The 15,846-nt window shown below is 49.3% G+C and overlaps 1 protein-coding gene across 1 annotated transcript in view; it reads right to left on the reverse strand.

Annotated features, from left to right (window-relative positions):
- LOC133776329 (deleted in malignant brain tumors 1 protein-like) overlaps positions 1–15,846 on the reverse strand; it is a 66,234-nt gene that overhangs the window by 36,379 nt on the left and 14,009 nt on the right. The window contains exons 10-16 of the mRNA XM_062215177.1: positions 15,511–15,543; positions 14,250–14,282; positions 12,391–12,544; positions 9,882–10,099; positions 7,593–7,910; positions 7,093–7,134; positions 3,682–3,835 (exon numbers count right to left, since the gene is read on the reverse strand). Coding sequence (XP_062071161.1) covers positions 3,682–3,835; positions 7,093–7,134; positions 7,593–7,910; positions 9,882–10,099; positions 12,391–12,544; positions 14,250–14,282; positions 15,511–15,543 — 952 coding nt within the window. The remainder of the gene's footprint in view (positions 1–3,681; positions 3,836–7,092; positions 7,135–7,592; positions 7,911–9,881; positions 10,100–12,390; positions 12,545–14,249; positions 14,283–15,510; positions 15,544–15,846) is intronic.

Below are 15,846 nucleotides of genomic sequence, written 5' to 3' on the forward strand. Positions count from 1 at the left end.
TTCAGGGTTTTCCTAACTGCCCTCCTTGTCTCCTCTATTTTTGCTGGTTTCGAGTTTATTCATCAGGCTTCCCATTCTTAACTTTCTCCCAGTTGAAAATGTAACTTGATGCTATTGCCTTGAAAAGAGTTAAATGCAATATAACTTTACAACACACCCCCCCACCCCACCCCAGAATTCTGGTTATTTTGCGTTATGGGAGAGTTCACTGCGTTTAGAGAAAGAACAAAGGATAGGTATGATTTGTAAATAGAAAGCATTTGACCTCATAAATCGTAGTAGTGCCTTAATGTGTGGGAATTGTGTGTGTGTGTGTACATATATGTGTGAAAGTTTAAAATCATTGATTTTACCAAATTAAATTTGTTTTACAAGGGAAAAAAATGCCCAGATATGCACCTTCATGTTTAAATAACAGAAAGTAGCCTTTGAGACCTAGGTTATAAATTTTCATTCTGTTCATTGTGTGTAAATTAATACACAATGGACACAGATGTATTTGTGTACAAACTAAATACCACATTTGAACCCTGCAATTGCTGGTCACATCTGTTCCAGTGCAGCAAAAGCCAAGTACCTCCAAATAGGTCATTTGTATGTGCTTAAGAAAATGTAAACAACGTTTGTGTAAGGTAACAGTGTGGCAGCCGCAGGGTCGGCGTCACGTGGAGGCCAGGCCTGAAGAATCCCTGAGCAGACCGGGCCAGCCAGGCCTCAGGCATGATCTCCACCTTGCTTGATTTGTGCAACATAAGGAAAACTGAACGTGAGCTGTTTTATGTAAATGCTGATGCTAAAGAAACAGTACGGGGCCAGTGCTGTGGCTTGGCAGGTAAAGCTGCCACCTGCGGTGCCGGCCTCCCATATGGGCGCCAGTCCCAGCTGCTCCACTTCCAGTCCAGCTCTCTGCTATGGCCTGGGAAAGCAGTGGAAGATGACCCAAGTCCTTGGGCCCCTGCACCCGAGTGGGAGACCTGGAGGAAGCTCCAAACTCCTGGCTTCCAGCTCCAGCTGTTGCAGCCATTTGGGGATTGAACCAGCTGATCTCTCTGTCTCTCACTCTGCCTCTGTCTCTCTGTAACTCTGCCTTTCAAATAAATAAATAAATCTTAAAAAAAAAAAAACAACAACAGCAGAACTTAAGCTCAATCAGAAGCAGCCAAGAAACAGGTCATTATACAATGAGGCCTTACCGGCAAGGCTCGACCGAGGTGACTGTGTAACTGTAACCAGGCACAGGGCTCTTTGCCTTACTTCTGCTCTGGTCCTGTGACGCCTCCCACACAGTCCCCCAGAGGGTTGGAGCTGCCTGATACGCGGTTCAGATAAGCTCCTTGAACATTACGTGCCTCAGTTTACCTTTCTGATGTAGGTGGCACTGCAATCTGGGATATCGCTGCATCAGGTAACAGGGCATGCTAGGGGTTTGTGTTGTACCACAGCAGGCAAAGCCACCGTCTGCGTGCCCATATGAGTGCCAGTTTGTGTTCTGGCTGCTCCGCTTCTGAGACAACTCCATGCTAAAGCCCTGAGAAAAGCAGCCGTAGACGGTCCAAGCATTTAGGCCCTGCCACACACATGCGAGACCTGGATGAAGCTCCTGGTTCCCAGCTTTGGCCTGGCCCAGCACAGGCGATTGCAGCCATATGGAGTGAACAAGTGGATGGAAGATCTCTTTCCCACTGTCTCCCCCTCTCTCTCGGTAACTCTTTCAATGTACATCCCTAGCAAGAATAAAATGGCATAATTTAGTTTATATAAATTGATACAATTTCTTACAAATAATTAAAAAAAATTTTTTTTTAATTTGAGTGGCAGAGTCATAAATAGAGAAGGAGAGACAGAGAGAAAGGTCTTCCATCATCTGGTTCACTCCCTGAATGGCCTCAATGGCTGGAGCTGGGCCGTACTGAAGCCAGGAGCTTCTTCTGGGTCTCCCATGTGGGTGCAGGGCCCCAAGCACTTGGTCCATCTTCCGCTGCTTTCCCAGGTGCATTAGCAGAGAGCTGGATTGGAAGAGGAGCAGCCGGGACACGAACTGGTGCCCAAAAGGGATGCCAGCACTGCAGATGGAGGCTTAGCCTACTACGCCACAGTATCGGCCCCAACTTACAGATAATTTTGGCTATAATTTTCCCAAACCATAGTGAAGCAACGTTCTGTAGAGACTGAAGTATAAAAACCACAAAGCAGCATGCTGCATGCTGTGTAAGTCAGGGATTCTCATCTCCACACCGTGGACCTGTGGTGCCGGGTAATTGTTCCTGGTGTAGGGTTAGGGAGGGCCCTTGTGCACACTAAGAGGCCTGCAGTGCTGCCTCTGCCCACTAGATGGCAGTGCTGCCCGTCAATCATGAGCATCAACGTCCTCAACGCTGCCACCTGTAGGAAGGCACTCACTCCCAGTTGAGAACCCCTGGGATAAATAACATCTGATTTTATACTCTGCAAAACAAAATGTAAGTAATAATAAACATAGACTTAGAAACATTGTTTCCCCCAAAACTGTGCTCTGGTTCTAGGCAACACAACAGACAAGTCCTTAACTGTGTGCTCCAGAATTCCAGTAGGAAACTTGTGTTGGAAAAACACCCTGTGAGACAGGGCACAGGCTGTGCTGCTGTGTGCAGTTACTGTTTTCCAGGAGTGATGACGAGATAGCCTGTGCCCCGGAACCCTGACCTGGGAATTTCATAGGCTTTCTTTCAACACACAAATGTGTCGAAGGAATGAATGACAAATACCCTTTGCTCATAATGTGCTATTCCCTCTGACATTACTTTAGTCCTTATCCAAAAGGAATTTACCCATCAAACCCACCCTTTACTCCACCACCTACTTGCTTTACAACTTTGAAGGCAACATTTATCCACTCATACTTGTGAGTGATATAGCCAACAGACACAGATAAAAAGAATTGGCACAGGGTAGGGGCAGACTAAGGAAAAATGTCAGGAAGCGAGAATGACCCAGATGCAACCCAGAAAGACAAAGCCAGGGTAAATATTATTAGGAAATTCAGTAAGTTACTCATGCATGCGTACGTACAAGAAGTCTTCAAAGAGTTCATGAAAAATGTATATTATCAAAAAGTTATGCATGGATTTCAAAATAAACTTTTCTTAACCCCATGAACTCTTAAAAGTATCTTTATATACATGCAAGCATAAACATTACACATACCTGCATATAAAAATACATTAAAATGGGATAAAGTCCCTTAAAAACGGGTGATGGAGACAGTGGCAGGAAGTAGAAGGTGCATGCTGGGAAGAAAGCATCAACTGTTTACTTTGCAGAAGAAAAACCTAGGTAGGGACGAGATCGAAATTTTTGGTGGGAAGAGGAATCAGATTGGCTTCGTGTGCATTGAAGGGAAGAGTGAAGACCACACCGGGCACGGGCAACAGGGGAGGCACTGGATGGGAATGAGGGGTGAGGTCTTCACGGGGCCACCAGGCCCAGGGGGCTCCATGCCAGGGGTCAGGATGCCCAGGCGAAGTCCACTGTTTGATGGGAAGATGAGCTAAGTGACTCAAAGGCCCTTCACAGCTCAGAAGGCCAGACCACTCCCAACCAACAGGTGCAAGGATGTGTGCCATGGGAAGGCGGCCTCTCTGGGGAAAGCATGGAGCCCGGCCAACTCCGGCCTCCACGGCAGAGAGAGGCAAAGCCGCTTACTCCAGGCTCGGGATCCTCAGCTCTATGTGGAACTTCTCAGCCACGTGTAGCACCCAGACGCACTCCACGTTGGTGGGGTAGTTTGCAGGATACCAAGGACTGGAGAAGGCACCAGAGAGACTGGAAAGCATCCCGCCGCAAGAGTTACTTCCTTCTGCAAGAGAGGAGAGGGGCCGGCGTAGTGGCATGGCGGGTTAAGCTGCCACCTGTGACGGCAACATACCACATGGGTGCTGGTTCATGTCCCCATGTCCCAGTTGCTCCATCTCAAATCCAGTGCCTTGCTAATTATGTACCCAGGAAGGCAGTGGATGATGGCCCAGTGCTTGGGCCCCTGCCACCCATGTGGGCAACATGGAGGAAGCTCTTGGCTCCTGGCTTCAGCCTGGCCCAGTCCCATCTGTTGTAGTCATTTGGGAAATGAACCAATAGATGGAAGATTGCTGTCTCTCTCTCTCTCTCTCTCTCTCTCTCTCTCTCTCTCTCTCTGTAACAATGCCTTTCGAATAAATAAATCTTTAAAAGAGAGAGCATTTGAGAGACTGAAAGTGCCTGTAGTTTCACAGGTGCAGGACCCAGATCCCATCACATTCGGCAGCTGAATCACAAAATGCAAAGCCATTGTGGAGGAGACGGCGCTGTGGCTGGAGTGAGTGACTCCACCCCTGGGAGGGGGAAAGGCACACGGTGGCAATGAGGACCTTCCAGTTGATCGTGGGCAGGCTGGTGATGGAGCTAGACGGACGTATGGAGCACACGTGGAGTGTCTCGGATGTACTTACTGATTTTATTTTTTTACTTTTTTCAGAGGCAGACAGGGGGCTGGAGGGAGAGCACTTGTATCTTCTAGCTCACTCCCCAAATGCCTGTGTCAGGCCAAGCCAGGAGCTGGGACCTCATCCAGGTCTCCTACGTGGGTGGCATGAAGCCATTCGCTTGCGCCATTACTGCTGCCTCCCAGGGTCTGCATTAGCCGGAAGCTACAGTCAGCAGCCCAAGCGGAGAACTGAACCCAGGTACGCTGCTGTGGGACCCTCCTGCCATGCAACTGCTCTTTGTGGACACCCACTTGGGAGGTCCATCCCAGGCAGTGCTTCCCTTAAGGCAGCTGGGATCAAACTGACCCCACCCACAGGTACTTCCCAGCTTATACTTTCAATAAAGGACTCACCTCGTGGCACGGGGGCTTGAGTACTGGCTACTGCAAAAATCAAAACCAAAGACCATCAGCAGAGGACCTAGCTCATCGGATCATCAATCACGCGAGTCAGCGGAGTGAACACACTGCTACGCTCCAGTGTTCACACAGGGTGTAGACACTGCTCTTTTCCCCTCTTTCAGCCGATTCACCAGGAAGTCACGGAGCTTCTTTCCTCTTATGTGCCAGGGCTGTTCTGAGATGGACCAGCTCCCAGGAGTCTCCACCGTGACATCACTGGCCTATGACCATCCCACTGTGCCTGCAGAAGTTCATCAAGTCCCCAAATCCATAGCGACTAGACGCAGGGAGCTGAGAGCGAGGGTGCAGGGGAGGAGAGGCGGGCTGGACAAGCATTCTGCGCAAGGAAGTTGGGCCTCCGTGGGGAGCAGCACGGCTGTGCGAGGTCCCTTCTCCCTCCTTTCTTATGTCCTGTTCACTTTGAATTCTATGCGGCACAAATGTCGATGTTCTCTGTGTACTTCCAATCCCCACTGCCTGGCAGGCTGAGAGCAGGGCAGCTGTGAAAGCCCGGCTGTTGGGTTGCTGGGAGTTCTGGGCTTCAGGGGGCAGGAAATGGAAGCAAACGGGTCTGATGCGTGGAGAGTCCTGGCTCCCCACTGGTGTGCACCTCGGCCCGCTTTGCCGAAGACACAGAGTCATGAAGGCACGGATGCTATCCACATGTCTCTCCTTCCTACTCCTCTGCCAGGAAGAGTGTTGGATATCACACAGTGCATATTCTCTAACCCAAAGTATGGCAGAAGCAACTTTTCTTTGGCTGAAATGCTGGCTATGCAGTATTTCCCTCCAAGGAGGAAATGACAAAAGCTTCGTCTTTATTGCTTGTGCCTAAGTAGGTGGATGTTGCTGGCTCAGGAAGGAGCTTTCTGGGCTAATGCTTTCAGGACTATGTTATTCAGACATGTGACTCCGTTCCCTCCATAGTTGCTTTATCCCACGACTCATTTGCTGTAGCCAGCTGTGTACCTCTGCCTCCGGAGAGGGACATCATAGCACGGAGAAGACAAGACCTTCTGAGGTTTGAAACCCTCCGCTCCAAGAAGACATGGACAGAGAGCATCTGACGGCCACAAGCTGTGCCCTCCCCTCTCTGCCACCCTCCTCCTCTTCGGCCCCAGAAGAGAGCAGGTGCCTCATCGCAGAAGCAGAGGAAACCCAGAGGAATTCAGAACACTCAGCTGCCTGTTGGGTCCTGAGAAAGGGCTCCGGGTGCCCTGCCTGCTCTGCAGGGCTGCTCCGTAACTTGTGAGTCCCCGTGCACAAAGCAAAGGTTGGGCATCACCCATGAGTGGAAAAATCAATCTCCACTCCCCACAGTGCTGCTGTCCCACCCCACAGCAGGTGGGAAACCCCTGGGATGCACCTAGGACCTTGACCTCAGTGGGCAAGAGACCTCCACCGAGTTCCCTGCCAACCAGCACGGCTGGGCTCTGAGACACTGCAAGGTATATCTGAGCCTGACACCTTCCTGGGGCCCAGGCGCCCCCGGAGCAGAGGGTCGAAGCAGCCACTGGGCAGGGCCAGGACACATTAGATGGAAGCAGGGAATTCAGCTGAGAGCCCATCTCCGAGAGGCAGGAGCAGCAAGAGGCAGGACCATGTGCGCTGGATCTAGTTGGAATCCTGGTTTGGGAGGAGGTCATTGCCACAACTGACTGTGCATAGGTCACAAAAGGGCCCACTCTGCTGTGTTGGCTAAGCCAGGAGCCACAGAAGAGCCCCGCATGGTCAGTGCTCACCAGCAGTCTGCTCTTGATCCACTGGAAAAGACTTTGACCCTTAACGCGTCCTTTTCTCCTGACCGGCTTCATGTTCTGTCCCACGGCCCCGAGAGGTGACCTTCCCACCTTCTCTGTACCTGCACAGCCACCGTCTCCTCAGCAGTGAACAAACCTCTCTGGTCGTTCCCCTCGCACCCCTCCCCGCTCTGCCGCGAGAGCGGAGAGTTGTGGATGCTGTTCCCATTGGGAAATGTGGCTCTTCAATCCCCAAGCTACTGCTCCTCACCTTTGACTACACATGAGCCTCTCATGGGGAATTTTAAATATTACTGATGACCAGAGACCCTGAAGTGGCTGGCCTGGGGTGTAGCCTGACTGACCTGGCCTGGCCCAGCAGCATCTAGGCCGGGCAGAGGGTGCAGTCCTTGTTAACTTTGCAGAAAGTAAGGTTCACAGTCCTGGACCTACCTGGGGGAGCAGGGGTCACCTCTGGGGCCCAGGTCCCAGCATCTGTACCATGAAAGAAAAGCAGATTTAGGGAATTGAAATGAAATTCTAAGGAGATGAAGAGGTGGTGGCTTTCTTGTTTGGGCAGGACAGGAAGTAGGCTGGGCTTTGTGTTGTGTGAGCAGGCATGGAGGCCTGGGTAGACTCCAGAAAGGCAGCTCTGCACCTGGCTGAGGTGAGAGGCAGAGGGCAGGGTCAGCCAGCTGTGTGGCCCTCAGAAACAGAGCCAGGTTCTTAGCATTCTGTCTGCCTGGCCGAAGGGACAATCACCTGCCAGGTCTCTGTCCCTAGACTCCCTGGCCCTGCTCCATGCATGACCTCCACCCACCACTATGATGCTTCTGCCTGGGGCTGAAGTTACGGTGCCGGGGTGAAGCCAGTGCCTGCAATGCCAGCATCCCATATCAGAGCACCTGTTTGAGTGCCCACTGCCCTACTTCCAATACAGCAGGAGAGGCTACCTGAGCAGACGACACCGGCATCCTCATGGTGGCCGCAGTTGTGGTCTGACCAGCTGGAGCTGGGGCACTGGCCAAGGTGGCTCTCACTTCCTGAACATTGAATGTTGTCTAGAAGGATGTCCCCAGACCCTGGACCAAAGTAGGCTTTTCCAGGAGCAGCAATGGCCCGTCCACAGCCCAGCTGTCTGCACACGACCTCAGCTTCATTCAGGTCCCACAGGTCATCACACACGGTGCCCCAGGCCCCCTGGTGGAAGACCTCCACGCGTCCCGAGCACCGGCTGGAGCCGCCCACAAGTTGCAGCATTGGTCCATCTTCTAAACAAAGCAAGATTTTATTTTTGAGTTTCAGAAGTTTTAAGTAGGGATTATTTATAGCTCCTGTGTTTGTTGCCAGGAAAAATACAAGAGCAAAACCCTAAGGTTGTCTTGATTCCACAATAGGCTTACAGGCTACTGAATGAGACAGAGGTGGAGTTCAACCCCAGTTCTACTGCTCCCTAGTTCTGGATCCCTGACAAACACTTTGTCTCCCTGTGCTCAGTGTCCCCCTCTGTAAGATGAGAAGCCTAGCAGCATGTCTCACAGAGATGAGACATGGAAGGAGACAGAGATGTGGGCACGAAGTCCACAGAACCATGCACACAAAGTACCCAGCACCCAGTGTGCTGTGGTTCCTGCAGACCTTGCCATGTACTTTTCTGGGTCGCAGTGCTGGGTCACTGGGGAAGTAGGGTGCCAGCTGCTTGTCGGAAGTGTTTTGGACAAGTGGAGATTAATTCCCTGGACCACAGGAGTGACATAGAGCCAAGGGCAACAGCCATTTCTGGGCTTAAGGGCTGGGGTCAGTTGGAATCATCTGTTCTGTCCTGCATGCTGGCCTTCTTTCTGTTGCTTCTACACATTCTACATGTTGCTCCCCCTCCCCTTGCACTTGCTGTTCTCTCTGTCTGGAATCTCCTCCATTGTCACTCATTGTCACTCCTCAGGGAAGCCGTTCACTCCTATCCAACCCACATGCTCCACCCGGGCACTCTCTATTCTCCCACCTGGCTTTTTATTCCCAGCTTTTGTCTTTCCCCTTATCATCCTTACTCCAAGACTGTCTTGGTGATTTACTTGTTTCTTGGGTCTTGATTCTTCCTTATGCACCCATTCTCACACTAGAATATAAACCCCAAGAGGGCAGGTGCTGTGATGTCTGCTTTGTGCCCCAACTTCTAAGTGGGCCTGGAATGCAGGAGGAGCCTCTGCATATTTTTGGAGGAGTGAAGTGTGATCACGAGACAATGAGGGGTCTGGACGTCAAGCATTAGTGTTTACTTGGCTTTTCCAGGGCAAGGTCTCCCACACACATTGGAGGAGCAAATATACAAAGAACTTTCTTATTTGGAAATAATCTGCAAATTTCAGCCAGGGACTTACTGTGGACTTGGAAGTGTTACTCGGTCTCTCACAGGGGCCCATGAACATGACAAGTCCCACCACTGGCAGGCAGTGTCCTCAAGGGGGAAAACTAGGTCTGGCTGTGGAATGAGTGCTATCGGCTCATAGTAAGAGTCCCCAGGTCTCTCAGTCCAATGGATGCCAGGTCTGAAACAACCAGCTGGTGCAGGAAGTGGAGTCTTCTGTCCCTACTTCACTGGGGCACTGAGGCTTCCACACTTCAGCACCCTGGACAGCTCTCAGGTTGGTGGGAGTAGAGGCAGCCTTAGGACCCCTGGGAGCCACAGCTCCCCCCCACCCCGATAGTAGCAGCCTCACCATTTACACCAGGAATTCTCATCACTGCCTTATTGCAGCTTCCCCCATGGTCCTCATGGTGAGAAAACCTAGTGACTATGGAGCAAGGCCACTGCAGCCCATGGGAAGTCTTAAACACCAACAGTCCCAGCCTCTTCTCTAGTAGGGTTGTCTTTTTTTTTTTTTTTTTTGACAGGCAGAGTTAGACAGTGAGAGAGAGAGAGAGAGAGAGAGAGAGAGACAGAGAGAAAGGTCTTCCTTCCATTGGCTCACCCCCCAAATGGCCGCTACTGCCAGCGCACTGTGCCAATCCGAAGCCAGGAGCCAGGTGCTTCCTCCTGGTCTCCCATGCGGGCACAGGGCCCAAGGACCTGGGCCATCCTCCACTGCCTTCCCGGGCCACAGCAGAGAGCTGGACTGGAAGAGGAGCAACTGGGACAGAACCGGCGCCCCAACCGGGACTAGAACCTGGGGTGCTGGCTCCGCAGGCTGCGGCGCCAGCCAGGGTTGTCTTTTAAACACCAAAAACCACTTGAAGTTTCCTACCTGACTCTGTTTCGTCCTGTGGAATGGCTTTAAACAGAGCATAGAAGCCAACGTTGGTTGTCATAGAATCGCTGCGGAAAACCACGGTCATTATGTCTGAAGAGGAGAAAAACAGCACAGCCACGGAGGCACAGAACTTCCCCATGGAGAGCGAGGCTATCCTGGGGCCATCGAAGATTTCAACAGAGTCGTAGGGGCACCCCAGGATGTCTTCCAGTCTGGGGGCATAGAAATGGAGGGTTATTGACAGATTAGAAATTCCTATATATTAATTCTAAAAACGTGCAACAACCAGAGACTGAATACCCAGATTATATTTTAAATTGCACACTATTTTGTAAAATACCAGTCAACTCTCTCAAAACTCTGTTTTTGTTGCCTGAGGGAAGCTATAGTTACAAGAGTTAAAAAGCCTAATGGTTTTGGCTAACTACATCCTTCATGAGACATTAGGAAATACTAATTTGCACTATAAATAAATTCTTAGCAGACAGATCACCCCAACAACTAGCATACAACAGAAATCAGAGCTGGATTCCCCTATATCTATATTTTTTAAAAAGTTTTATTTTATTTATTTATTTGAAAGCAGAGTTACAGAGAGGCAGAAGCGGGGGGGGGGGGTCTTCCATCTGCTGGTTCACTCCCCAAATGGCTGCAATGGCCAGAGCTGGGCCATTCCAAAGTCAGGAGCCAGGAGCTTCTTCTGGGTCTCCCATGCAGGTGTAGGGGCCCAAGGATTTGGGCCATCTTCTACTGCTTTCCCAGGCCATAGCAGAGAGCTGGATCAGAAGTGGAGCAGCTGGGACTAGAACCGGTGCCCATATGGAATTCTGGCACTGCAGGCAGCGGCTTTACCCACTATTCCACTGCACCAGCCACCTACCTATATATTTTACAGTATTTTCCATAGTCAAATATATGAGGAAAAACTTGATCTGAAAATAAAAGTAATTGGGCTGGTATTGTGGTGCAGTGGGTTAAGTTGCCACCTGTGATATGGCATGCCATATATACACCAGTTCAAGTCCTGGCTGCTCCACTTCCCATCTGGCTGCTTTACTTCCAATCCAGCTCCCTGCACCTGGGAAAGCAGCGAAAGATAGCTCAAGTACTTGGGCCTCTGTACCCACATGGGAAACCCAAATGAAGCTCCTGGCTCCTGGCTTCAGCCTGGCCCAGCCTGGCCATTGTGGCCATCTGGGGAATGAACCCTCGCTCTCTGTAACTCTGACTTCCAAATAAATAAATAACTCTTAAGAAAAAGAAGAGCAAAGTACAGAATTCGAGTCCAAAATGGATTGTTATTTTCTGTCATAGAGATTAAAAACTGCCAGTAGCTCTGGAACATTTATTCTCTTCCTATTAGCGATGAGGCAATTCAGAATCAGCCCTTAAGGCGTTCGGATCTGGCTGAAAAGCCCACGAGAGCTTCTCAGGCATGGAAAGCCAAGACACTGTGGCAAAATATGACCTAAATAAAAGACCTCTGTGAGTGAGATCCCAGCGGAAAGAACAGGCCATCAAAGAAGGAGGTTCTTTTCTCTGAAGGGAGGAGAGAACTCCCACTTTGATTATGGCCTCGTCTAAATAAGGTCGGAGTTTGTGAGCTCAAGAGGCTTCCATAGCCTTGGCAGCTCATGACAAGAGCCTCGAGTGATTACTGACGTCATAAATAAGAGTGTCAGTCATTAAATCAACAACAGGAGTCACTGTGCACTTACTCTCCATGTAGGATCTCTGTCCTTAATGAGTTGTACTATGCCAATTAACGGTACAACTAGTACTCAAACAGTACTTTATACTTCGTGTGTCTGTGTGGGTGCAAACTGTTGAAATCTTTACTTAGTATATACTAAGTTGATCTTCTGTATATAAAGATAATTGAAAATGAATCTTAATGAAGAATAGGATGGGAGAGGGAGTAGGAGATGGGATGGTTTGCAGGTGGGAGGGAGCTTATGGGGGGAAAAACTGCTATAATCCAAAAGTTCTACTTTCAAAATTTATATTTATTAAATAATAGTTTTCTTAAAAATAAAAAGAAAATAATAATAATAAAAAGAGACGAGGCAATGACTCAAGTGTTTCCTCTCCTTGTGTGGAACATTTAGACAATGTGCTGCCCAAGGCTGGAGTATTTGGCTAACGAGTGTGTACAGAAAACCTGTTTAAAATTCAGATAAAACAAAAGAGAGGACAAATATTGGGTCCTAGTGTCAAACAAGGACAAGGACAAGCTGGTGGGGATTTTTAGGAAAAAAAAAGAGAAAAACTATCAAAATCAAGTCAAATGTGTCAGGAAATGACACTGAGTTTTGTAGAGTGGAAGTTATTGGTTGGCTGGCACCAGCAAACTAACAACGGTGATTTGGGGAGAACGGCACTTAGAATCCTGTGTTCTTTTGGTTCCACACAAGCTTTTCCCATTAAAAGAAATACCTTTATCACGATTTCACCAACTGGTGTTCTTATTTAGACAAAACTTTCTCTTTAAAATCTTTCTTACTTCAAGTTCGGAATCATGAGTTGTATGTGGAACTTTTTTTCCACATGGATTTCCCAGACGCACTGGATGTCTGTCGGATAGCTTTCTGGATAGTGTGGGCTGGAAAATGAGCCAGAGAGACTGGAAATGACCCCTCCACAAGAGCCGCTTCCTCCTGAAACAACAGGAAAGGGGAAGTCAGGATCTGTTCACATGGATCATTGTGTGATTCTCGTGATGGCCTGCTCATGTACAAGGTCAGAAGGCATCTGCCAGCCATCAGCCTGGCTGGGCACACACAGCCATGCGTGTAGATCTTTAGCTCCAACGCGTACACTGGAGCAGTTATGATGGGCTGGGAAGCATCGATGGGTGAGCGTTCCCTGCCCATCCCTCTAACCCCAACACCTGATCAAGAAAGTGTTACACCTATGCTCTCTATTAACTTTCCCTACAGAAGAAGAAACTCTTGATTCTGGGAGAGATGGAGTAATCTACAGAACGAGAGACTGAGAGCTGTATGGGTCTGTATATGGTGAGAGCTTGGCGAGGTCTGGGGAACAAGACCTTCTAGTGCAATTTTAGGGCCTGATGAATCGAAGATGAAGGGTGAGGGGATGTTGCGGGCTGTTTGGGAAGCTTATAACTGGGACCCCCTTTAAATGCAGGGTAGATTGTGTTTCCTTGAACTCAGTAATTACTCTGAGACTAGAATTTGCAGAGTTGGGATTTGTTAGGGTTAAATGAGACAACAGTGAAATTTAATTCTGCCAAGTTAGTTGTCATGTTAGTATAGACAGACAGACGGACAAACAGCATGACACGTGCAGGAGCTAAACAATAAGAATCAAATTATTTTAGAAGAAATTTGAAAACATAGTATGCTTTGTTGACTTCATCCCTAAATTATTAAACTGCTTAATTTTTCTTTTCCTTGTACCCCTATGACCAACTTGTAACCCTCCCCAAGCCCCCATATTTCTGTTTTTTCCCGAGATGGATGGTGGGAAGAAATGATGCTCCTAGGTGGTCCTACTGTTGTATCATTGATCCAACTTGTAGGTTACTATAACACGGCCAGGTCAGACTGACCCTGGCACCCCTAGGAGTTGGACTTCCTGTGAGTGATACATGCGGTAGGGGGTGGTGGGCTGGTGCCTGGGCTGGGTGCCTGCTGCAGCACTGTACCCGAAGAAAGCAGGCTGAGCGGGGCCAGCTGCCCCGCCAAGGCTCCAGGCTCATGAATGGAGCCACTTCCCTTCAAGCTTCCCATCACACCTCTCCTTCCCAGCCTGCTTCTCCTTGTTAAAAACTCATTATCAGGGCCGGCACTGTGGTGTAGTCAGCTAAGCTTCTGCCTGCAATGCCGGCATCCCATATGGGCACCGGGCCATGTCCTAGCTGCTCTCTTCCGATCCAGCTCTCTGCTATGGCCTGGGAAAGTGGTAGAAAATGGCCCAAGTGCTTGGGCCCCTGCACCCACATGCAAGACCTGGAAGAAGCTCCTGGCTCCTGGCTTCGGGTTGGCTCAGCTTCAGCCATTGTGGCCATCTGGGGAGTGAACCAGTGGAAGGAAGACTTCTCTCTGTCTGTTTCTCCCTCTCTCTATCTGTAACTCTGCCTCTCAAATAAATAAAATATTTTTTTTTAACAAAACTTCATTATCTATAGCACAGAGGCAGATCTCTCACCCACACTGTGCTTCCTGGACACACTGCCCAGAGTCTACGGTGGTGGCTTTCTTGGCAAGGGGGTTCATTTGAAATAAGTGATTAGATCTGAACATCACACAGTACATGCCTGCATTGAAACATCACACAATATCCAACACACATGTACACTTTTTGGATATTAGTTAAAAATAAAGAACAAATTACTACCTGTAACAGGATCCTGGGAGGCTACGGAAGGACCTGTAAGGGGAGACAGGGGAGGCGATGGTAACATTCAAGGGGGAAATGTTCAGTCTCTCTACAAGTTACTGAAATGTGAAGGGCTTTTTAGAAACATCAGTGCTAACAGTGCAGTGGGAAGAGGCTGCCGGTGCTGTCATTCTCTGGGGTCCTGTGAAGATCAAAGAAGGCTGTACATTCTCAGACATGCTTCCTGTCCGGAGGTAGGATCTCGGTTTCCTCCTCTGCACCTGGGTGGGCTCTGTGACTTCTTTGGCCAACAGAACATGGCAGAAGTGGCACCTGCCTTAGAGATTGGTATCTTCACTTCCTATCTTGGGAACACTGATTTGTTCATGTAACTCTAAGCCACCTGTGACAATCTTGCAGGAGAGACCATAGGAGGAGGCTCTGAGACCACCTACAAGGAAAAGGGCCTTGGCTGAGCCCACCCTTTCAGCTGTCCCCACCAAGGCACCAAGTACACGAAGGAAGCTGTCATGAACTCTTCGCCAGCTTCCAGATGAACACCGCTGAGTGCCCCTGCTCAATGCTTTATGGAACAGAAGAATCGCCCAGCTGGTCCTCTTCCTAAAGCCATGACATATTTCAATGGTTGCTTTAAAACACTAGCTTTTGGTTGGCAACAGATAACCACAATGGCTCCCTTCACTCAATATTGCTTTCCTTGTTTCTCTGTCACCCATGTAATTTATGAAAGTGAGAAAACCATGTATGGACTCTCATTTGAATATCCATGACTCTTAACCCTAAGCATGGCCTTCCAACTTTAGACAACCCCTCCTGTCTCACTCATGACCCCCCGGAATACTCAGAATACATGAAGGTCGTCTCCAGACAAGCAACCAAAGAAGATGCGCTATGCCAGTGTTCTTTAGATACAAATAGTCAATAAACTACAGGAGAAGTCAATAAGTTTGAAGAATACAGGGTTTGTGTTAGACGCTTTTGCCCAGCTGTAGAGTAATGCAAGAGTTCTGAGCATGTTGAAGGTAGGCTGGGCAAAGCCATGATGCTCAATAGCTTAGGCATATTCCCTGCAGCTTCGACTTAGAGTATTTTCAACTGACAATGGGTTCATCAGGCTGTAACTCTATCACAAGCTGAGGAACATCTGTTTATATGTGAAGGGTAACAGTGCCTGGATCTTAGCATTTGTGAGCATCTGCTGCTGGTATTACTAGTAGGATAGGAACATTGTCTGGGCTAGGGAAACACGTGGACATACCTGGAGCTGTGGTCGGCGGTAGGGCTTCTGCATCTGGATGCACAAACAAAGGCAACGGATCACTCTTTAGTGGGTCTGGAGCGTGGAGGAGGTGGGGTGGCAAGGGTGCAGGAAGAGGGTGATGGGGAGGGGACCATGGTCTTTCTGGGCATGAGACCCAGACCCCAGAACTGCCCCCTGGGTACTTCAGTCTCACTCTGGCAGTGTCCTTGGCTTAGAGGACAAGACGCAGCAACTGGGTCAACTCTGCTGCATGGCAGCCAGCCCTGGACTCCCCTTGGCCCCTCCCATGCAGACTCTCTGGACTTTCCATTAAAATGTAGACTCCTGAGCCCA

This window comes from Lepus europaeus, chromosome 17 (genome assembly GCF_033115175.1).
Source record: "Lepus europaeus isolate LE1 chromosome 17, mLepTim1.pri, whole genome shotgun sequence".
Lineage (NCBI taxonomy): Eukaryota > Metazoa > Chordata > Mammalia > Lagomorpha > Leporidae > Lepus > Lepus europaeus.